The sequence below is a fragment of the Gymnoscopelus microlampas genome, assembly GCF_963454915.1.
Source record: "Gymnoscopelus microlampas genome assembly, chromosome: 23".
Classification (NCBI taxonomy): Eukaryota; Metazoa; Chordata; class Actinopteri; order Myctophiformes; family Myctophidae; genus Gymnoscopelus; species Gymnoscopelus microlampas.
Genome location: NC_139960.1, coordinates 9,760,876 through 9,784,063, shown reverse-complemented (window position 1 = coordinate 9,784,063; position 23,188 = coordinate 9,760,876). Strand labels below are relative to the sequence as shown.

The 23,188-nt window shown below is 42.4% G+C and overlaps 1 protein-coding gene across 2 annotated transcripts; it reads left to right on the top strand.

Annotated features, from left to right (window-relative positions):
- The first annotated feature begins 51 nt into the window (after nucleotides 1–51).
- Nucleotides 52–21,981, top strand: caprin2 (caprin family member 2). 2 transcript variants are annotated; one of them, XM_084049668.1, is made up of 21 exons: nucleotides 52–171; nucleotides 1,680–1,944; nucleotides 2,701–2,763; nucleotides 3,947–4,033; nucleotides 6,740–6,978; nucleotides 8,002–8,084; nucleotides 8,663–8,776; nucleotides 9,318–9,352; nucleotides 9,449–9,670; nucleotides 10,224–10,265; nucleotides 10,361–10,492; nucleotides 11,146–11,230; nucleotides 13,023–13,339; nucleotides 13,459–13,566; nucleotides 14,971–15,075; nucleotides 16,141–16,278; nucleotides 17,092–17,236; nucleotides 17,877–17,993; nucleotides 18,541–18,602; nucleotides 18,714–18,780; nucleotides 20,666–21,981. In XM_084049668.1, exons 2-21 carry the CDS (start codon nucleotides 1,702–1,704, stop codon nucleotides 21,235–21,237), a joined length of 2,976 nt encoding a protein of 991 aa, XP_083905794.1. In that variant the 5' UTR covers nucleotides 52–171; nucleotides 1,680–1,701; the 3' UTR covers nucleotides 21,238–21,981. The 2 variants fall into 2 exon arrangements, with proteins under 2 accessions (XP_083905794.1, XP_083905793.1); XM_084049667.1 differs by having other exon boundaries at nucleotides 17,877–18,056.
- Nucleotides 21,982–23,188: the final 1,207 nt, after the last annotated feature.

The following is a 23,188-nucleotide window of genomic DNA, read 5'->3' as shown; positions in this document are numbered from 1 at the left end:
GGTATGAGTTGGCACCGGGCTGGCCTCGGTGGTAGTCTGAAAACATCACCGTTTAGGTCGGGTTGGAAGGAAGGAAAGAAAGGGGTCATCAGTGGGTTGTTTAATGGATGTCCAGCACCTCCTTTGAGCAGCATTCTGCAGCAGAAACCCCTTTGAACGCACAGACACGAGGTTAGTCAGCTGTTTTCTGCTGTGGTGTGTGTGTGGCGTTTGTTATTATCACACACAATGCTGACGTGCATCATCATAACGAAGTAGCCTCGGATCAAGACTCGTATCATAGATGTATTTATTTAATCGAGTCAAATGACAAAATCGATTACTATCTATATCTATGATGGTCTTGATGCAAGGCTAATAACGAAGCATCCTGCAAATACAAAGTATTATGGAGTCACACAACTGTTCTCCTCGCGCATGTGCTTTTCTTATCTTGTGATATATATGTGTTTGTTATTTTTTAGTAGAGGAGTGATGCTAGATTTCGTGATCGCCTACTTGTGAGGTGTAGAGCCTTGGATCAAGACTATCATTGATGTATTTGATCGATTTAGACATTTTAATATACGAAAGTAAAAGTCAGACTCAATAAAATACATCTACGATAGTCTTCTTGATCCAAGGCTACTTTGATTGGTTAGTCGTGATAACTATGATGCGAATCGAATCGACACAATTAAGCCAACTATATTAGAATATGAAGTCAGATTTACGCACAACAAGACTAGCCACGTAAATAAATGCGCACATATACAGAATAATTTATTTTAGCGGCTGGTTTAACTTGTGTTGCCCCCCCCCCCCCGCATCAAATCGCATCTTGCGTTTTGTTTGATAGTGTTATTATTATGAACGCTTTGTGTCTGAGCCTGTTTTGATTTGGTGATTCATTCATTAGCCCTGAAACATGACTGTCATATATTATATGACAGTCATGGATTAACTTCAACCCAGTGTTTGCACTTTCAACCCTTTTGGCCCGTTCATCTACATACACGTTCAGATTTCAAATATAAAGTGCTAACCCCATGGCCAAGGATGTTACACTTCTGTACGGGCCCTCAGAAGTACCCGTATCTTCTTAATTGTTAAATAAAAAGCATTTTAATCCGATCGGTGGCCATTTTCTCCGTATTTCCTCCATGTGCTTTTAACTACGCGATCCTATCGGTGGGGACGTATATTGCACTCTGTACGGTATAACTCTATGAGAAAATGGCCGCCGGTCGGATTAAAATGCTTTTTATTGAACAATACGGAAGATACGGGTACTTCTGAGGGCCAGGACATTATTGCAACATCCGTGGCCACGGGGTAAGCGCTTCATATTTGAAATCTGAACATTTATGTAGATGTACGGGCCGTAAATGGAGAAAGTGCAAACACCAGATTGAAGTTCATCCATGACGGTCGTGACAGACGACCGTCGTGTGATCCATGGCTCGCTGCTCAGTGGCTTGATAGAAATGCAGTGTCACGCGGTTGGCCACGACCCAAGTTGGGTGAGTCCACACAGGCTCCACAGCAGCGCTATTGAAGCACTTGCTTTGGTTCAGTAGCGATGGAACCAGCAGCGCCTTTCTCTGTTGCATGTGTCATGACACAGAATGCGGTGGATCACTTTGGTTTGTTGACATAAATGATGATGATGTGAAGTTGAACGCCATCCCTTCTTCCAGAAAGGGTCTCATCATCATCAACATGGTGCAGCTGTCTCCTTCCCCTGTCCTGGATCATGATGTCTCACCCCCACCTGAGCTCAGCACCGAGGAGGGGAAGCAGCTGCAGAGTAGCCCGAACATGGGCTCCCCCGGTGGGCTGAGTGCTCTCCAGCTCGCCCTGGATGATGCCTCGGGCAGCACCACCTACCAGGGCTATGATGGCTACATAGAGGACGGCCTCATCTGCCTCAAACACAAGGTCCGCAACTTGGAGAAAAAGAAGGTAGGGTTTTTTCACAGGAGTGCAATGATTTGGTTTGAAAGCTGGATAGTGTCTTAAAACCTTGTTGCGAGGGGTTATGAAAGTGACTGAGAAGAAACATGGATAGATTTGCAGAATGTAACATGTTTAATAAGCGTTGTGAGAGATGCCCGTTTCCTCCTGAAGATTTACAACCTCAAGCCTTTCAAAAAAATGTAATCAAGCTTATGTAGGGCAGTGGTTCTCAACCTTTTCAGGCCGTGACCCCCAAAATAATCATATTTGAACTGGAATAGCAGATCTACAAGCTCAGATCTACAAGCTCACAACGCCTCGCAACGTGAAGCGTTGTGAGCTTGTAGATCGGCTATTTTCACAATATTTGCCTCATATATTATTTGACAATTTGGCCAATGTTTTATAGTATAGTTTGTTGATTACTTTTGATGCAGTAATGGTCTTTTTCTTTTTTAGATATTAAAAAGGTCTTAAAAGTCCATAAATTGTCACTTCACTGTCATTTGGGGATCCCCCAAAAATCATGTGGGGACCCCCGAGTCCCGACCCACAGTTTGAGAACCACTGATGTAGGGAACGGGGAACATGAGTCTTTCTATGTACCGTTCTGCATGTGTGTGCCTGAGTCAGGGGTTTGCAGCAATGTGCTCATTTTGTGGTCGTGAGCTGAAAAGGCCAGGACCACTGAACACAGAGTGCACACAGATGTCATGCCTGACGTCCTCCTCCTGGGTGATGGATTTAGTTTTCTGTCCACAGCTTAAACTGGAAGACTACACGAAGAGGCTGAACCAGGGCGAGGCTTTAAACAAGGATCAGATGGTAAGTACTAGCAGGGATCATCAATATGTCCGTACACGGATATCCTTGTCCGTGGCATACTTTAGATTTAGATTTTACATGACATTATAATGTTATTTTGATCATAAGACCAAAATACTGAATGTCAGTCTCCAGGTTTTCTTCAGAATACTGATTTACTATGGCACATTAGGGGACCACCAGTACAGTGGTGCGCAAAACCTCCCCCATAACTCTGAGAGTGTGCAAACATTTGTACACTCTCAGAGTTACAGGCCTGTAATAGTCCATTTGGACCACGTTCAAGGAGCCCAGAAACCCACTTTGAGGACCACAGCACTTGTAGTATACATATAGGGCTAGCTCTGTTTCTGGTAATATTAGTATGTCCATGGCAAAAATAGAATTTTGACAAATGTCCACCACAAGCTGGCATGGCGATGAACCCTGGTTAGTAAGCCTGTCACAATTATCACATAATTGCCTAAACACTATTATTTGAGATGATCGCAATTATTTTGTGTAATCGTCAATGTTGAAAAACATTGTTACATTTCTAGATCTTAGCGGAAATGGCAGATCTACAAGCTCCAACATGTCTCAGTTGTGAGCTGTGAGATCGGCTATTCCAACTATATTTCCCACTATATTGTGAAAGTATAATGTTATTAAATATGTCAGTCATGTCTTGTGAAAGTATAAAATCATTAAATATGTCAGTCATAAATATGTCAGTCATTTCTTTAAATATTTATGTTATTTGTCATGTCTCTAAGACTTTAGAGGCAAACAAACGTGTACATTTTATTCATAATTATGTTGTTTAACCCATTTAGACCTGGAACCCCTATCTGTAACACCTTTCAATCCGGGAACCCCTTTTGGGGTTGTTGTTGCTATGTGCAATATATAGAGACATTCATATTGTTTTTGTGATTTATGAATAAATATTAGATTTTTTTCAGAAAACTCAGGATTTTGTTTTTAGAATCCGCCTCAGGTCTAAATGGGTTAATGACAAAAACAACAATTATATGTGTGACAATTAATCGTCAAGTACAATTTCATGATCGTGACTGCCCATATGGTAAGGATGGTGACATACTACTGTACGTACAGTATGGCTATACATGCATCATTGGTGACTTGGCATCAGGTTTCACCTTCTCCATGTGGTTTCCCTGTCTTTGTGTTTTCTCCCCAGGGTGCTGTGGAGAAGTACGACGAGGTGATCCATAACCTGGCGTTTGCACAAGACCTGCACAAAACCCTGGCCGATTTGACCCAGAATGTAAGGGCCCATTTTGAGGATTTATTTATTTGCCTTTTTGGACACGAACCTACTTCACTACCCCTTGCTTAGATCAGTGGCCCAATTCCAATCCGCTCCCTTCAGACTCACTGACTTAAGCACGCGTTCATGTGAAGTCTGCGAGGGCTTGAGGGCTGTCCCATTTGAAATGGGTAAGTCTGTTAGGGCTCTGGCAGAGCCCTTTATGCATCTTTTCTGTAAGTCAGCATCGATGCAGACTTTGGCTAAGGGAATTACCCACAGTTCATAGCGTTTCCAGGGGAATGAAGGGAATCCTCCAAATGTCAATCATTTTAAGTAAGCAAATTAGTGCTGCATCGCGGCTATAATGTCAACAAACGGTAGTGCTTTCTCACCGTTCCCATAGGCGACGGAATGGCAGATTTATATTTTGTAAAAATAAGGTACACACGATACAAAATGAGTAAAAATAAGTGACATAATAAGAAATGAAAAGTAAATACAGAATATGGAAATACAATTTATAAGGAATATAATATTACAACAATCACAGCCTTTTAAAGCAATGATTGTAAATAAGGACAGTAGAGTTTTAAACTTGATATAATCAATCGGTTGTGTTCCGGCTTGGATCAGTGGAACTAACACAGTATTCCTATTTATCGGTATCACTATGAAAACTATTTGTTTACGTATCATTTTTTAATGTTATATTGTCATTAAAATTGTTATTTATGGGCCCACCATAGGTTGAGAATCACTTGCTTAGATTGTTTTGCTCTGCCGTCCATGTCCTCTCTGGTTGAGAAAGGGTGTGTGCATTGTGCAGCAATGCTGGCAGGCTTGATGAGTTGCGAGTTCCCCTCTGCACAGTGTCTTCGCCTGGGTTCCAACTTCCAAGTCATTTCACATCGTCGAGTGAAGGTCACAGAACAACGGCATTTATATTCCTCATTGTATTGACAGCCCACCACCTTTTGATCGATGCACTGCCTTGCTATGTAGCACATTGTTGCCTAGCTATCTCTTTGTTTAGAGTTCACAAAGCACTGTTGCATTGAAGACGGGAAGCACAAGCGGAAATGTCGATGGGTACGCATTCATACCAAACAACATCGCATCTATCTTGCGTCAAAATATCAGGAACCTGAATCTAACATTCCGAATTTATGATACGTTTGTTTTCTACTTCATGTGACTCAAAGTGGGGCTCAGGAACCCTCAGGGTTCCTTGAAGGTTTCCAAATGGACTCTTAAAGGTTTGTAATTCTAAGAGTGTACATATTTTACACTTTCAGAGTTCTAGGGGTCTTGAAATTAAGAAGTTTGAGAAGCATTGATCTTTGACATAGAACTCCATATTTGGGCAAGGTTTCAGCCTGATTTGACTCCATTTAAAAATGTAATATAAAATATGGAGGAAAAAAAGCATGGCCTACTAGCAGATTAGCCAGGGACACACAGCCTCAGACAGACAGACTCATTTAGACTGCTTGCCTCCTACAGAGCCACGGCATTAAAACATAATGGTTGGATGTGCAGATGTTGATGTGTTCTAACCGCTCTGCACATTGTGCTAATAGTCTGTCAACAAAAAAGTCTATTTACTTAATTTAATAGTCTATAGTCACTCCAATGTTTCGGCCGCCCTTCCTTCATTGGTGTGTGATATCTAGACGTTTATGTGAAAATTCAGATGGGTAGATGCGTATAGATATTAGGGATGTCACAATACTCTAATTTCACGATACACGATATTGGGCTCACGATATCGATACAATATTATTATTCATCAACATTGGCCATCATCTTCAGTGTAAAAGTACTTTATCATCATATTCTTGTCATCTGGACTTTACCAACAAAGTCTAGACTAGTTATTAACAGCTAGAAAAAAATATAAGCCAGAGAGGGTCGCTTGTACAAAATAATTTTTTAGATAAGATGTACAGTAGGCCTATTTGACAGTGCAGAAACATAATTGCCTTGATGCATATAACATTAACGAGCGTCAATTAGCATCAGCTGGAGTTCTCTAAACAAAGTGACTGGAGTCTGTCTCATTTCTCTCCTAGCCCTTGAATGGTTACATGGCGGCTTTCCGACATGTCGCCTTTCCGACGTTAACGAACCCTATACCTAAACCTCACCCTAACCCTAACCGCACGCGGAAGCCACTAGTCGGAGTGGCGAGATGTCGGCGTGGAAGACGGTTACCCCCTTGAATATGATTAAGGATTACTGTGATTATGGAAAGTGCACAATTCATATCGCACGCACCATACAATAAGAACTCCTGTAACTTTTACTAGCCCCCGAATAAAGAATAATGTTTGGAAAAAAATATTCAAAATATCGTGATACGGTATGACGTCACGACGATGCAAATCATCACATTTTAATATTGCGATTTGTCGCGGGAAGATGTATCGTGACACCCCTAGTAAATATACCTTTATTGATCCCGCGGGGGAAATTCAGGGGCCATAGGCAGCATAATAGTTGCGGTGCAGATACAGAGTGAAAGGTACTGTGAGATAGTCATGGGAAGAATAAATATAAAAATTACAGAATGCCAAGGGCATGTGCTCAATGGTGTGCTGTAATCTTTGGCAAATTGATTATCCAGCCTTGTGTCAGTTAAACCTCCAGGTGTGGTTTTCTTGATGTACCAGAGCAGATTTTTTTTAAAGTGATCCATCAACCATCGTCCCCTTTTTGCAGCTGCTGAGGGACCAGAAGAAGGCGGTGAAGAAGGAGCAAGTGGCTAAGATAGAGTTGGAGCAGAGGCGACTCGGTAGCGTGCTCCAGATCCAGCACCTCCTGCACTGCCTGCAGGAGGAGCACATCAGGAGTGACCTGCTGGCCGGACAGAACCAGGCCCCTCACATCCCTGCCCCGCAGCTGCACAGCCTCACCCAGCTTGCCGCCCTGCTGGGCGTCAAGAGAGATAACAACCTGAGGTACTGGCCAATAGGCTCTGTGCATGACTTTTTTGTTGTTCCCTTTTCCAGAAGGTGGCATTCCCGTTTTCTGTTATTCAGGGTCAGTAGTATCTCATAGCTTTGTTTGATCGGCTCATGGTGCGGTCAGTCGGAAGTTCGATCCACTCCCATTACATGGGGGAAAAAACGGAAATACCGTCCCGTTGTGTTGAGTTGACGGAGCTGAAGCGCGTGAAGTCTGACGCATCGGGTTCAACATTGATGAACTATGACCCGCTAAATAGCCGATCTACAAGCTCTAAACGCGTGGTCACTTCTACAAATGGCACTAGTCAAAGAATTACACATCCGGGAAAAAAACGGCATTTAGTTGGCACTGCCCACCATCTGCTCAAAGCCCTGGAAGATGACAAAGGAAATGGGCGGAAATGGGCGGAAGTGCCACATGGGCTTGCTATCTTTTGTGGCTACTTGCCGTCACTGTGTGACTGCACCATCAGCAGGAAATTTGAACCGCTGAGCCAATCCAATGAAGCTACAGTATGAGAAACTGACCCGAAACGGCAAACGTGAATGCCACATTCTGGAAAAGAGAACTACAGTTGGTTACATGTTGCACAGAGCCTTTTAACTGGAAATGTATCAAAACTGACATTTAGAATCTCTAACTGACTTAATCTTGCTCATGTAGGTTAATGATCAAGTAAGTTGATTAGTCTGATTAACCACTTATGCATTGTATTATACTTGGTTGAATGGTGCCGTGCGGAAATAACCGATCGACAAGCTCACAACGCATCACGTTCATTAATCGTAATCCAGTCAAAGGTTTGAAATAATCGTGCAATTTATTTGAAGCCATATCGATCATCTCTAGCCTGAGTTCTTTGTTCCTTATGTGCCTTTGACTCTGTCACCTTCTTCTCTCTGTCTGCCTCTTGTCTTAAAGAGTCTAAATAGAGCAGTGTACAGGCTGCCATGATATTCCGCGATTCCGTTTTTATTCTGCAGGGTTTTAGCGACATCTGTTGTGTTTGCTAGTTTGCAGGAGCAGATGGAGCAGTCTGCACTGGCATACTTGGACCTCCTGGAGGGAAAAGACAAGCCGGTGGCTGGCTCCACATGTGAGGATGAATGTTTTCTGTAGACATTTAAATGGGTAGTTCACCTCAAATGACTTTTTTTTCCTATCAGTTACTCACCCCATGAAGCCTTGAATCCATGGAGGTTTTCTTTTTTTGGCACATTCCTGATCCAATATTTGATGAATTGAAGTAAATAGGAGGCCAAAGTAAAGCTATATAACCCCCATCCCCAGGTTATAAGCAATCTGGGAACCCATTTGGTAATATTGTTTTCGTTTTTGCCCCTGGGGGCACCACCACCTCTTTTTTTTTTTTTTTTTGTAGAAACAGGAACTCTGTTTGCCCTCCCCTTTCTAAGGCCACTTCCTCCCGGGTGCTTCTGTGTTAACTCCTATTAACAACAACACTACATGTTTAGGGCAGTGGTGCTGACAGATTCAGCTGTTAGCAAAATCTGTCTTGAGAGATTAGGTTATAACTAGCGAATGTTTTAAATGTAGTTTTGCTCTTGTTAAGTCTGGTAGAGAGAGAGGAAAAAAAAGTCATTTAGGGGGTGAACTACCTCTTTAAAGTGTGTGACTTGGCATGGTGTAGTTGACTTGCATTCGTGTTTGCAGTTAAACTCATGAAGCAAGAGCTCGATAGGCTGTTGGATTGCAAGTACTTCCGTTGTCTTCCTCCTCCACCAAGCAAGACCACAGAGGTGTTCCTGAGCTCACCCAGCCTCACTAGTAGGAATAAATACTCAACTTATACCCTTCATCTGATAAATACAGAAGAGCGTTGTTTGTGGTACTACCATTACCAGTGGAGTATATTAGTTTATAGGATTGCTTGCGTCAAACTGCATTTAGAAACCGATTTTAATATTTATCTTGTTTATGATAAGATGCCTGCTGTAGGTCCGTTTTTGGACAGTTTGATTTGACTTTCCTTTAAAGCTACAATCTGGGACTTATTTTAATAACTGTATGCTAGAGTATTTTAATAAAATATAATGGACAAATCTGCAGTCTTATTATGAGCCTAGTGGTTGACAAGTAGTTCTTAAGCCCAATGTCTCCCCTGGCCAAGGCAGGCTGAGCGGTATTTGTTTGGGTTTGGTTTCCCATGCGGGAGACCGGGTTTGAGTAACGGGTGTTAGACACAAAACTTAACGGATTGTAGCTTTAAGTAAGGTGGGGAAATGCTTGCAGTAAAATGTTTATACACGTTTTCTAATTTCGATGTTGTATATTGCATGTTCTTAAAGTTTTCAATTTCTGTTGTCAGATATATCAAAACCAAAAGACATTTCTAAAAAGGAGGTAAGAACAAACATCCGTTTACTGCTACATGTGTTGCTGTGTTGTGTGAGCAGGTCTTGTAGATTTCGCTGATATGCTCTATGGGTGATATGGCAGTTTCTTAACAGACTCTACCTGAGGGACACGGAAACCACTCCTCCTCAGAACTGGAAGGAGGAGTTCGAGGCCATCAAGGATCGGGAGCCACCTGACTCCTGGGAATTGGAGTTTGCAGACGCGTCAGCCTCTCCTCAAGCCTATGGCCACAAGCCATGGAGAGGAGCGGCCACCTTCGTCCCCAAAATCCCTGTCACCATTAAGAAACACGATGGCAAACGGGTGAGTTGAGAAGCCGTAGCGGGAATCGGTTTTATTGTCTCATCACAGGTTTACAGAAGAAAAACAAAGTGGGTGAAATTCGTTTTTGTGCAATGTTCTATAGTTTGTTATTTCCATAGGAAAAAAACAAAGTACCCATCTCGGTTAATGTCTCATTTGTTGTACAACCAACGTTGTGGGTTTTGACTCCACCTGGTGGTGTCTGTGTCAGTCCAACATTATAATATTGTGGGTTCAAGTCTCATTGAAATGCATGAAATGTGAATGGAAAGTGCTATACAAATAAACTTGAGCTCCCCCTCAAACGAGATGCTGCATATCAAGGGGCTTATCCTCTAGTTACATTTCAAAATAAAGCTTGCTTTGCCTAATCTGTAATCTAAAAATGTATTTTTGTAACGGCAGCTGACTACTATGACTGTTGCAAAGACTGTTGATGAAAGTGTGGGGGACAGCAAAAGGCACACGTCTTTGCAGTGGGATAAACGGGTGAGAATATCTGGATCACGAGGTCTTGACTGTTTAAATAATTGATATCCTCACTTTCCCACAGAGAAGCACGAAGAAGGCTAAAGGAGAACATAATGCCAAAACTGTGAGTAGAGAACCATCATCATCCACACTACCTTCAACAGGTGATGTTTGAACTTGCTGGTCAATATAATTATCCTCCGATTCCATTTCCGGCAGACAATGCACATAGGCACCCCTGTGGAGGTGTTCAACTCCCCATCTGCCTTGCCCAAAGACCCCATTCAGAGGAAACGGCAACTTGAGGACCTCATGACAAAGATACGAACTGGCTCCTTCAGTTTTATGCAGGTACACCATCAAAGCGAGTTCTATACCAGAATATAATGTGATTTTATTTGCTTGACGTTACTAGATAAGACATTACATTACAGTCATTTAGCAGACGCTTTTATCCAAAGCGACTTACAATAAGTGCATTTAACATAGGTAGGCAAGGGAACTACTAATTCTCCTTTAAAACGAGCAACTAAGAGTATACCTAGCGCTAAGGTAAAAGTGCAATAGTGCGTGCCAACGTGTCGTCACCACGGGGGGGGCGTGGCATTGTAGCTGCAGACATACTTGTGGCGGGCAATGTTAAGTCAACCTGTTTATACCCCACAAAGAAGTCCGCACTACCAAATGACACTTGTTGACGCCCCCTTCAGGATTTCTTGGTACGCACTATATATATCAGCTACCTACTTTCTTAACTCATTGAGTGCCAGCATTATTTCTGGCTATGTAGTCCCAGTGCCAGAGATTTTTCTATTTATCTTAGATTTTCAAGTTGTCACAGAATTAGTCTGGAATCTCTGTGTGGAACATGCATTTCCCAGCCAGAGCCAGTTGACAGTTTTTTGCACTGGCAGATTCGTCTGGTTTCCAGGCTACGGTTTTCAGTCATTTTGGTGTGTGATGTAGACTGTTGAACGTACAGTACTGTTTTATATCTCATTCAGGAGTCTCTTTTGGATGGCGATGGGTCTCCTACGAACGGCCATCCCAGACTGGGTCGACGGGCATCTGGATCCCCCTCTCCAAATGGTACCGCACTGCACACAAACTTTGATTTTGTCAAGTTGTATTGCACTGTAATTCTTGTACGGGGAATTATCTTTCATTATTTCTTTATTTATTCATTCATTTGCCATGGGTGAGGGGGGTGATTACAGTACCAAGAGGCTGATAATTTATTTAAAAAAAAAAAATACTCAAGTAAAGTACAGATACTCAAAACATATGCTTGAGTACAGTACTGAAGTAAGTTTACTTAGTTACTGTCCACCACTGCACATTACAAATTTAGTTTCTTTTGTAGAAGGTTGCCAAAAAAAAAACCTGATTATTTAGGCTCAGATGGTTTCGGGAGCCCCGCCCTTTATTAATAAAACATTTGAAATGAAACATTGGCAGACACAAGTGTACTGTAGTTCTAATGAAACAAATTGAGGTCAATTGCTGGAAGCAGGCCTGGCTAGTAAAAATGTTATGCAGTTGTTTAGCCTACATTTACAGAAAATGATTTTATTTTATTTCACCTTATTTTACCAGGAACAGTCCCTTTGAGGTTCAAGTTCTCTTTTCCAAGGGAGTCCTGGCCAAGACAGCAGCGCAAACCGTTTCACATAAAAATGACAAAACGGCAACATAAAACCCATTATAAAAAAAACGAATAGATTAGTAGCAGTGTTGCGAAGTCTGCTTATTATAAGCGACTTTGGTCTTGTTTTTCTGTAAAGTCGCTTGTAAATATTGGTGGTTGCAGGGTTATTTTCTTTTGGGGGGGGGGCTAGTTTCTAAAGTATAGTTGATTGTTTGGACCCCCATCTCAAAATAATGTGTTCCAGGGACCCCTAGAAGCAAAGATTTGAGTTAGAAATGTTCGCATTGGGCGTCCGCTGGCCTAGCGGTCCAGGCGCATACCACATAAGCTGGTAATCCAGCATGACAGCGTGTCGCGGGTTCGACTCCTGTTCCCGACGATCTTTGCTGTATGTCCCCCCCCCCCCCCCCATCTCTCTCCCCATTTCCTGTCAGCCTACTGTCCTGTCCAAATAAAGGCATAAAAGCCCCAAAAAATATCTTTAAAAAAAAAAGAAATGTTCGCATAAAAAAATAGCAGATCTACACTTGCAGCGTGGCACGAATTGACGCGCTGTGAGCTTGTATATCTGCTATTTTTGAATAGCCAAAGTCTAGAATAATGGTTAAAGTTTAACGGATTAATGTTTTTACCTATATGCTGATAAGAAGCCCAGTTTGTGACTCTGTAGCTGTACCATGATGAAGCTGCAAACGCATAAAAAAGCAGTTTCACCAGAGACGTACGAGTTCGAGATCTCAAGTTTAAAGCACTAGTGGGCCTAGGGGTCACTACCTAAAAAAAGAAAAATATACCAATGCACCATTCAGCGATTTTGCAAGAAAGACCAACCAACCAAAACCTGAGTGGGATAAATCGTCGTGCCGCATGGTCAACGGACTTGGCTGTGGTAGTTTTCCGTAACAACTTGACATAAGTGCATTTTAAGTGCTCTATCCAACCATAAATGCAAGATCATGAAGCCTCGTTAGTCCAATCTCTGCAACTAATAACACCTCCTGCTCCAACCAGTGGACTTCAGTGTGGTAAGATAGGCCATGTCCAATTTTACTAACTGGACAGAATGGTGTAGAATTGTCAATGGTCGATTCCTTAGGCTCTAATAGCGTGCCGAGTGGTGGGTGCTTATGCACAAGTGGGTGGTTATTAACTACAGGCAATTTTATTTCTAACATGCTTCTGGCGTATGTTGTAGAGTAAAATATTGTTTTGCCGTTTTCCACCACTGAACAGCTCAGAGGGAATCTACGAGAAGTCCAGTCGATATCCTTCCCACATTGATGAGAAGTCCAGTGGATATCCTTCCCACATCGATGAGAAGTCCAGTGGATATCCTTCCCACATCGATGAGAAGTCCAGTGGATATCCTTCCCACATCGATGAGAAGTCCTGTCGATATCCTTCCCACATCGATGAGAAGTCCTGTCGATATCATTCCCACATCGATGAGAAGTCCTGTCGATATCCTTCCCACATCGATGAGAAGTCCTGTCGATATCCTTCCCACATCGATGAGAAGTCCAGTTGATATCCTTCCCACAGCAATGCATGTAAGATCTGCTTCTCTTTTATACCTGCATCCAGTTCATTTGGTTTGGGAATTCAAGAGATGGACTCAACATTGTCATGATTATTATTATATGTTTTTTCCCGTTTCCCTCCTGTTTAGTCCACTCCGCGGGCCGCCTGTCTTGTGGATCAAAATGCCAGTCTGACCAATGGGGAGGCGTCCCCTGTGACATGCGACCTTGACCTCACGACAGACGAACTACCTGATGTAATGACTACCACACTTCATTAGGGCTGTCTCGAACATGATATTTTACTATTACTTGTCATTCAGATACATACAATTCTGTTTTTGGCATTGACCATTGGAACATAATAACAAATGTATATTTCTGTTTGGCTTGTAGATTTGCTATTTCCGCTGTCTGTGTGTCTGTCTATCACGATCTAATTTAGTGTGTGTGTGTGTGTGTGTGTGTGTGTGTGTGTGTGTGTGTGTGTGTGTGTGTGTGTGTGTGTGTGTGTGTGTGTGTGTGTGTGTGTGTGTGTGTGTGTGTGTGTGTGAAAAGTACTCAAATGTTTTACTTAAAGTAGACATCCGGGTATTTTAAGTGTTTTCTTTGATGTGTCGCTTATCACTCACCAACATTGAAAGGGTCGTTGAGTTATTCCCATAGAGTCCCCTTCGTCCCGTCTAACGACCCCCTCCGTTGGCATAATGGGAGCCCGTGGAAAGCAGAAATTCGCCTATTTTAACAAATGCAAAGTCTGTTTTTTTTCTCCTAGTACTCATTGTGGAGTCTCATGAGACCCTAAGAGGCGCTGAAAGTTCCCGACGAGCTAATGCTAATGCAGAACGAGCTAATGCTGGTTGCTTGTTTCTCTCCCAACCTGGCAACCCCTTCGTCCCGTTAGACGGGACGAAGGGGACTCTTATGGGAATAACTCAACGACCCTTTCAATGTTGGTGAGTGATAAGCGACACATCAAAGAAAACACTTAAAATGCCCGGATGTCTCCTTTAAGTAAAAGTACCAATACTGCAATATAAAAATACTCTGTTACAAGTAAAAGTCCAGAATTAAAAAAATACTTGAGTAAAAGTACAAATGTATTGGCATCAAAATGTACTTAAAGTACCAAAAGTAAAAGTACTAAATATTTGAAAATAGCAGATCTACAAGGTCACAACGCGTCGCGATGCGACGCGTTGTGAGCTTGTAGATCGGCTATTTTCAAATAGCCTAGGTAGAAAATAGGTTTAAAGTGGTTAATGTATGTTTCATTATATCATAATTTATATCTGAAAAGTAACTAGTAACTAAAGTTTTCAAGTAATTGTAGTGGAGTAAAAGTACAATATTTGCCTCTGATGTAGTGGAGTAGAAGTAAAAGTATTTGGAATTTGAAATACTCAAGTAAAGTACAAATACCTCAAAATTGTACTTAAGTACAGTACTTAAGTAAATGTACTTAGTTACTTTGCACCGTGTGTGTGTGTGTGTGTGTGTGTGTGTGTGTGAGATGTGCCAAATAATTGAGACTCAGCGATTATGTAATAATTGTTACAGGCCTGTTGGATGTATCAGATTGGATGTTAATGCATCAATTTCATGTCCAGTAATGCATGGTCATTCTGTTTCATGTCCAGTAACATCTCTTATCTCTTTAGGAAGCGCTGCAGTTGCCTGACGCTGAGCCTGCGTTTTCCACGCCTCCTCTGTACCGCAGGGAGTCCACCATCTCTGTCAGCCTGGAGGAGAAGAGCCGACCTCGGGTAAGGGAGCATAGCAGAACCCTCTTATCTCCATATTTTAACTTTTTGTGGTTTTTTTTTTTTCTCGTAAATCAACGCCCTACTTGATCATACAACAGCGTCACACAAAAGTATCAAAAATAGCAGATCTGCAAGCTCGAAACGTGGCGTGAAGCGATGTGTTTTAACTCATTTGATTTATAACGCACTTTAAATGTTTGCAAATCACAAGGTGTTACAGGGTTTAAAAACAATGGCATAAAAATATCAAAGGCAAAACTAAAAGCATTCGGCGAACAACATAAGACCCTTATTGGGGTAAAAAGTAGATTAAAACTAATTAACCCATTAAGACCTGAGGCGATTCTTAAAAATGTTTTCTAAATCCAGTTTAGAAAACAGTTTTTTGAAAAAAAATAAAAAAGAGAATTTTTCAAGATATTTAAAAAATAGCAGATCTACAAGCTCATAGCGTGTGTACATAGTCTGCTTTTCTTCCCTCTACACCAAACCTCTTTGCAGAAAATATAATTCTCCACAGAATTGGGATGCTAGGGTTCAAATGTTAAAAAATATATCCTATCACACAAAGATTTGGTGGCCCCCATGTAGTAACTCTGAGGACCCCCTAGGGATCACGGACCCCCTGTTGAAGACTCCAGCTTTAGACGCCCTGTCCGTCTGGACATACACAAAATATATTATAATTCTTGGAACCACTAGGAGCACTAAGATTGAGCCTGCCCCTGCAGACTATGCTGTCCAGAGCAAGACAAATTAGCATAGAAATGCAATTCTATGGTTGAAATGAAAGTGGCGACGTCAAGTACAGCATAAGCCACCGTTTGTCCAAAAAGTGCAGTTTGTCTGGTTCAGACACTGTGCAGCTGGTGGAAAAAACACTGTAGTCCAGTGTTTCCCAAACTCTGGGTCGGGACTTCTTTGTTGAAAAGAAAACGGCTAGTTTGGGTGCCTGGGAGACATCAAATTCCTCGTTTCAAGCTAAAAGGTTTGGGAACCACTGGTGTTGTCTATAAAATGACTTGCCTCTGCCTGCTATTAAAAAGATCTCTTCTGTATCCCCAGACCCCCGTATCTGAATCAGGGAAACAGTCGCCCTGTAACGGAGTGGTCCCTTGCAGCACCCCTCCTCAGAACCAGGGCTTCTCTACACCTCCCACAAGAAGAAGTCTGACCTCTACTCCCTTTCAAAACATTCACTCAGTAAGTGACACCAAAACCGCTTTCATAGAATAGTTGCAGATACCTGTGGTCTGGCATGACTACGTTTTCTAAAGCGTAGTTGAAATAATTATGTTAGAACTTTCAGCTGTGGGTATTAACACATCGGGTGCCGAACACGGTCTGAACCGTGTTTTCAGTCTTTTTGTTTTTTTTGTTTTTCTCCACACGGGCGGGGCTAGAGCAGCTCTGGGAGTACCCATTGTGATCCTGAGAAGGAAGGGCCAGATAGATCACCGGAAACAAAAACATGGCTCCCATCCGCTTCCTGTCTATTTCCTTCTTTAAAACGCCTATATCTCCGAATCTGTTTCCGGTGGTGAAAACCGGTCATGCGCGATCCGTCCCCGTTGTAACTTGCGAGTGAAATGTTATCGATCCAGGATGTAGCCAGGGTCATCGCGCAACATGAATGGATGCTTTTTTTTATACGTGGATTTGCTCGTCGCAGAGTCTAAAGCTTTAAACAGCAAAGCACAGTCAATGGGGAGAATGCTGGCACCCACAGTAAGTTGTTATGAAAAAAAATCACTATTGGATTACCTTATCACAAGCAAGGTTTCATACCTTACTGAAAGTAACTGAATCCAATCGTTTTCTTGAGAGTGGGCTTGCTTTGGAAAATGGCCCGGGTGCAACAGTTAATCTAGAAACTCCCGTCACGACACGTTGTGAGCTTTTAGATGAGCTTTTAGATGAGCTATCTTCATGGTTTTTGCATAACATGATAAAATGCAAAGTCGGCAGTATTGTAAAGTTGTGAATGGTAATCCACTCTTTTCCCTTCCGCTGTAGGTTTTCAAGGTCAATGCCCCTTTGCCCCCAAATGGTGATTTGAGCTACAAAGTGGACAGCGGTGTGTTCTCGGAGACCAGATACAGCACTGCCAGCACCCAAACGCCACCGGAGTTTGTGCTGCCGGAAGACCAACCAGAGACGGGTATGCTAAACACCCGACCAAGAACGACAACAACAGGCCCTACTAAGCTAAACCCAAGACAAACGATAGAAAAGCAAGACGCGCCATCTGCGCTTCACTTCCGGTATCTGTGTGACATAGGTGGCTGCCTCTTTAGGAGACCAGAAGTACAGTAGGTTGTCTATTAATTTCAATGAGAGCAGTGAATGTGAACACAGCTTCTGACCCATTCTTTTTAGCATCATGGTCACTGAACTAAATGTTGGACACATTCTTCACAAGCCACACATCTTCCGAACATTCTGACACTAACATTTTCAGAGACAAATCAGGAGAAAATCAACTTATCAACCTTTCTCTGTCCCAGCAACACACTCTTGCGAGATCTAGCAACAGTAATCATAGGACGTTCGCGAGATCTGATGTCAGACGGCGGCCACTTATTGCTTCATCGCTCGACCATGTCGCGCGTCGAAAATAGCAGAAGGGGTGCTATTTTCGACGCGACGGAGCATAAATTGAGCTTTAGGAGACTCATTTTGTGTACCATTTCATATCTAGTGGCGAAGCTTGGGATGGCGTATCTTCCTACAGTAAGCATCTTTGGCTAACCTGTTGAGTGTTTCCTCAACACATTTTGTGCTGTGTCACCCCTTGGCAGTGTACCAGTCAGATTACACAGTGGGTAATGGTGTACAGCTCTTCCTGTCCCCTGGCCAATCAGGTGGCGGCGCGGGTCGAACTGGCCAGGCGTACTACACCAGAGGATCTGTGAGAGGTATGGCGCGTGGTGGTGGCAAGGGACTGGCTCACAACTTTCGCACTCCTGGTTGGTATCGAGGTATCCTCAGATTTCCACTGCTATTTCTGTTCACCTCTCTAATAGTCGCTTCCCTTCCTATTTCCTTGGCTTCCTATTCCATTTCACTAAAGGGATTCGATCATTTCTGCAACACTGGTTCTCATGTCAGGTCCGGGGACCGCCACAGGGTCCAAATGGACCCACACAGGTCCAACTCTAACAAATGGAACCAAATGGACCCTTACGGGTTCATTTTGGTTCCATTTGTACACTCAAGAGTTAAACGAACACTACCGATTATACAGTATTGGGGTTCCAGAGATTAAAAAAAAAATAATAATAATCAAATGAGGGTTCTTGAAACTAAGAACGTTGAGAATCACTGGTCTACAGTAGTGGGTCCTCCAGGTTTTGACCAAAGCGTAACTCGGCCTGACACTTGTAAGTCAGGTTCAGACGAGTGCCTTTTTGAATGTGGAATTTGAGTCTTACCAGAGTGTGGTTCTTCCTCTCTCTCTCCCAGGAGGAGCTTTCATCCATCAGGCACATCTCAGGGACTCTGGCCCTCTCCTGTATGGAGCTAGGGTAAGTCATGTGGGTACCTAGCCACTGGTGTCTCACTGCAGGAGGAAAACGGTCGGTGACAATTGAATTTGGGTTGGTGGTGACGTTTCTGTGTGGTTGTTCTGCTCCCAGGACCCCGGATACCAGCATGGTTACAGGCGAGGTGGAGGCAGCGGAGGAGCACGACATAACTCCAGTGGTACGTACACTTTAACCCATTAAGACCTGGAACTGTGTCATTTTTAGATTTTAGCTAAAAAGCATTATTTTACACTTTGGGCTGTTCAAAAATAGCAGATATACAAGCTCATAGCGCGGCACCGAGTGCCGCGCTACGAGCTTGTAGATCTGCTATTTTTGAAAAATCGTGAAAATGTGTGCAAATCTTTTAATATATATATATATATATATATATATATATATATATATATATATATATATATATATATATATATATATATATATATATATATATATATATATATATATATATATATATATATATATATATATATATATATATATATATATATATATATATATATATATATATATATATATATATATATATATATATATATATATAATTTTTTTTTTTTTTTTTTTAAGCGAACATTTTTAACTCAAATCGTTGCTTCTGGGGGTCCCTGGAACAAAATATTTTGATGGGGGTCCGCGGCCAAATACATATGATTTTGGGGGTCCTTGACATGAAAAAGATTGAGCACCACTGATATAGAAACATACGTTTTTCAGAAAACTGTTGGGATTTAGGAGACATGTAGAATCGGCTTCAGGTCTCAATGGGTCAAAAAACAAACAAAACACCAGTACTAATATTTAAAATGGCAATCTGTGTCTGGTTGCAACAAATCCAGGTGTGAGCTGTGTCGATATGAAAACGAACTGGATTAATTGTCCGAAACCAAAACCCTATTTTCAGATGTGAGGGAGCATTGCTTCCCTGTGCGCCCCCTCCGCCACACCCCTGGTGACTGTGTCCCCAACATATCGTCACTGTTGTGTGTAAAACTTGTACAGTCCGTCCAAAACTGACTTTCAGGAAATGGTGTACAAAAAAAAATACAAAACTGTGTTCCAATGTAGATATAATTTAGTCACACGCTCTCGTTAAAGCTGTAATTTTCTTCAGTGGATAAAATGTTGTTTTGTCCTATCTGTATGGTAAATTATATTAATACAATACAACTTGTACAATTGGGGTGGTCTTTATGTCTCTTTTGAGACATTTAGATTAGGTTGGACACGACCTTTGACACAATCCTGGTTTCATTTCTATTTCTCCTCAGAGCAAGCAGGCAGCCTCTATTAGCTCAGTGGTAAAAATTTCAGCACTTGCGCTGGAGCCCCGGTTTCAAATTCGGGTAGAAAAGGAAAGTTCCATAGTGCAGCTTTAAAACATCTTACTGGTTAAATATTTATAAAACCCACATACAGACTTTACTACTTTCAACCTTCGACACACTGTGAGCTTGCATATTGGCTATTTTCACAAATAGTCAAAGGATAAAAAGGGGCAATCATTTATGAAAAGAAAACATAAAAAGATGAAATATGGAGATGCAAGGTTTCTGCCCAACACCAATGATATGTGTATATACCATACGTAACGAGGGAACATCACATAATGGTTCTGTCTAATGCAAGCCTTGTTCAGGATGTATACTGTGCTGTAGACGGTTGCATATTTTGTTCATTATTGATGGTGCTTCTTTTTTGATTGATGTACTTAATTTAGTAAGAATGAGAAACTATAAACTGGATAACTCATAAAGCACTAAGCTTGTTTAAAATGAGTTCCCACGAACACACATCATGATGACATATAAGAGACAGACGGATATACACTACTATACAGAACGTCAGCTTACAGGTTACTGGTGTGAAACATAAGAAATATGTACTTTTTTTGTGTGACGTCTTTACCCTGCTGTGTCTACACTAGTACCTTTTCTTGCCCTGTAACTGAATATTAACTGCTGTGCTGCCTTTGGTGACTGAATGCCCCTTGTGGGATCAATGAAGGTCTTCTCTCATCTCTTATCTCTGTCTCTGCTCCTCAGCTGGCTGGAGTGACTCGTCCCAGGTGAGCAGCCCAGACCGGGAGGGGCTGTACACCGTGGTGGACTCTGGGCATGGGGACTCCTCCGTCTCCACCCTGGAGGTGTCCGTCACTCCGCACAGTCACCACCACGCCACCCTGATGCCCATGCAGCTCTACCCCGTCTCCCAGCCGATGAGAGTGGCCTTCACTGCCTCCCGCACCGCCAACTACGCCCCGGGCAACCTGGACCAGCCCATCGTGTTCGACCAGCTTCACAGCAACCTGGGCGAGATGTACGACCCGCACATGGGCCGCTTCACCTGCCCCGCCAACGGCACCTACGTCTTCCTCTTCCACATCCTCAAGCTGGCCATCAACGTGCCGCTCTACATCAACCTGATGCGCAACGAGGAGGTGATGGTGTCGGCCTACGCCAACGACGGCGCGCCCGACCACGAGACGGCCAGCAACCACGCCATCCTGCCGCTCTACCAGGGAGACCAGGTGTGGCTCCGGCTGCACCGCGGCGCCATCTACGGGAGCACCTGGAAGTACAGCACTTTCTCTGGTTTCATGCTCTACCAGGACTGAAGCCGGCGTTGGTTTCTGCCAGTGTGTGGGACTATTGCTTTGCACTAAGCGGTGATTAAACTGTGATATTTCTGTATCATGCGGTCAGGCTGCATGCCAGTGCCCTACTTCCCCATCAAAACCCATTTCATTAACATAATATGGGACGTGTCAATGGCCAAAACTAGTGTATGGAAAATGTGTCAAGTTGTAATTGGAGCCGTTCTCTATATTTGAAACGGCAAATTGTGAATTGATTATGATTAGTTGACCTCTACACAAAGTATTATTTTCCCCATGAATGTTGGTTCACAGTGCTGGTGGTCTGGAGACTCTTGTAACTCTGAATCATTGTGTTTGGAGCATAATGTTGTACAACTTGGCCCATGTCTCACACTCGCTGTAATTGCCTACTGTAGCATAACACTTTGCGTTTAAAGCTGCAGGTCACAAATCCAGACTTCGGGTGAAACCTCTGATGCAATGTTATGTTGTGCCTTTTTTTTGTTTTGTTTTTCTGAATGGCTTTTTTGAAGACTGACTGGGTTTCTTGAATGGCTAAGGAATGACTGGCTTATTTATGGGAAGAATCGTGTAAGCAACTTTACAATAAGCATTCAACTTGACAACGAACACTGTGTCAAACAAATGCATTCAGTGTTGCCTTTGAGTGAACCAAGAAGCACGGTAGGAAGAGAGGCTGGGGTGCTGGGTGATGGGTAAGGTGTTTAACACTTGAATCGTTGCACTAACTTGACTACTGTGGAGGACATGGTCCCTTGATGTGCCTCAATAAAAGATAATGAGCAGTTAATCTTTGTAATGTTCTTTTTATTCCCTTAACAGTTCTACAATTTAATCACTTGGTTCTTGAAATCATGTGTGTTTATCAAAGAGGTTTTCATTGAAATGATGGAATCATTTAGTTCTTGAAGAGGCTTTTATTCCATACTCCAACCAAATTAAATGGTAAATCTAAGGAAATAGTATGATGATGAATGATTTATATCAGGGGTCTTCAACAGGGGGTCCGGGACCCCAGGGGGTCCTCAGAGTTACTACAGGGGGTCCGCCAAATCTTTGTGTGATATTTTTTATTTTACCTTAACCACTTGAACCCTAGCATCCCTTTTCTAAGGAGAACTTTACCAAGAAATAGCAGATCAGCTATTTCTTGGCAAAGAGGTATAGGTGTAGAGGGAAAAAAGAGCAGACCAAGTAAACAAAAGATACATCTGAAACACAATTTTGTACAATATAGAGGGGGTCCCTGCTTCATCTCTCTCTCAGCTAGGGGGTCCTTGGCCTGAAAACGTTGAAGACCCCTGATTTATATCATTTACTTGTCCAGTTATTTGTTTTATGTCTGATACATCATCCATCTGGTTGTTTTAAAAGCAACTCGACTCTAACTCAAGGTGGCAGCAAAATGCTTTATGCCAGAGAGCTGTGATGGAAAAAAGTACTTGCATTGATTTACTAAAACAGGGGTCTTCAACGTTTTCAAGCCAAGGTCCAAGGACCCCCTAGCTGAGAGAAAGATGAAGCAGGGACCCCCCCCCCCACTAAATACTGTGTAAAATGATGTTGCAGATAAAACTTTTTTCATAGATAATTGGATTCATGTTAATGTGTATTTTAAGATAGTTAACCTTTAAACCCTCAATATTTAGTCAACTTATCCGTTGGCTCTGTACTTGGTCTGCTCTTTATTCCCTCTACACGACTCTCAGAAAATAGCCGATCTACAAGCTCACAACGCGCGAGGAGTTGTGAGCTTGTAGATCTGCTATTTTCAGCAAATGGTCCCCACCACACAAAGATGTGGCGGACCCCCTGTAGTAACTCTGAGGACCCCCTAGGGGTCCCGGACCCCCTGTTGAAGACTCCTGTACTAAAAGTATCAATACTGCAATGTCAAAATACTCTGCAAGTCAGAATTCAATATTTACTTATTTACTAAAAGTTGGTA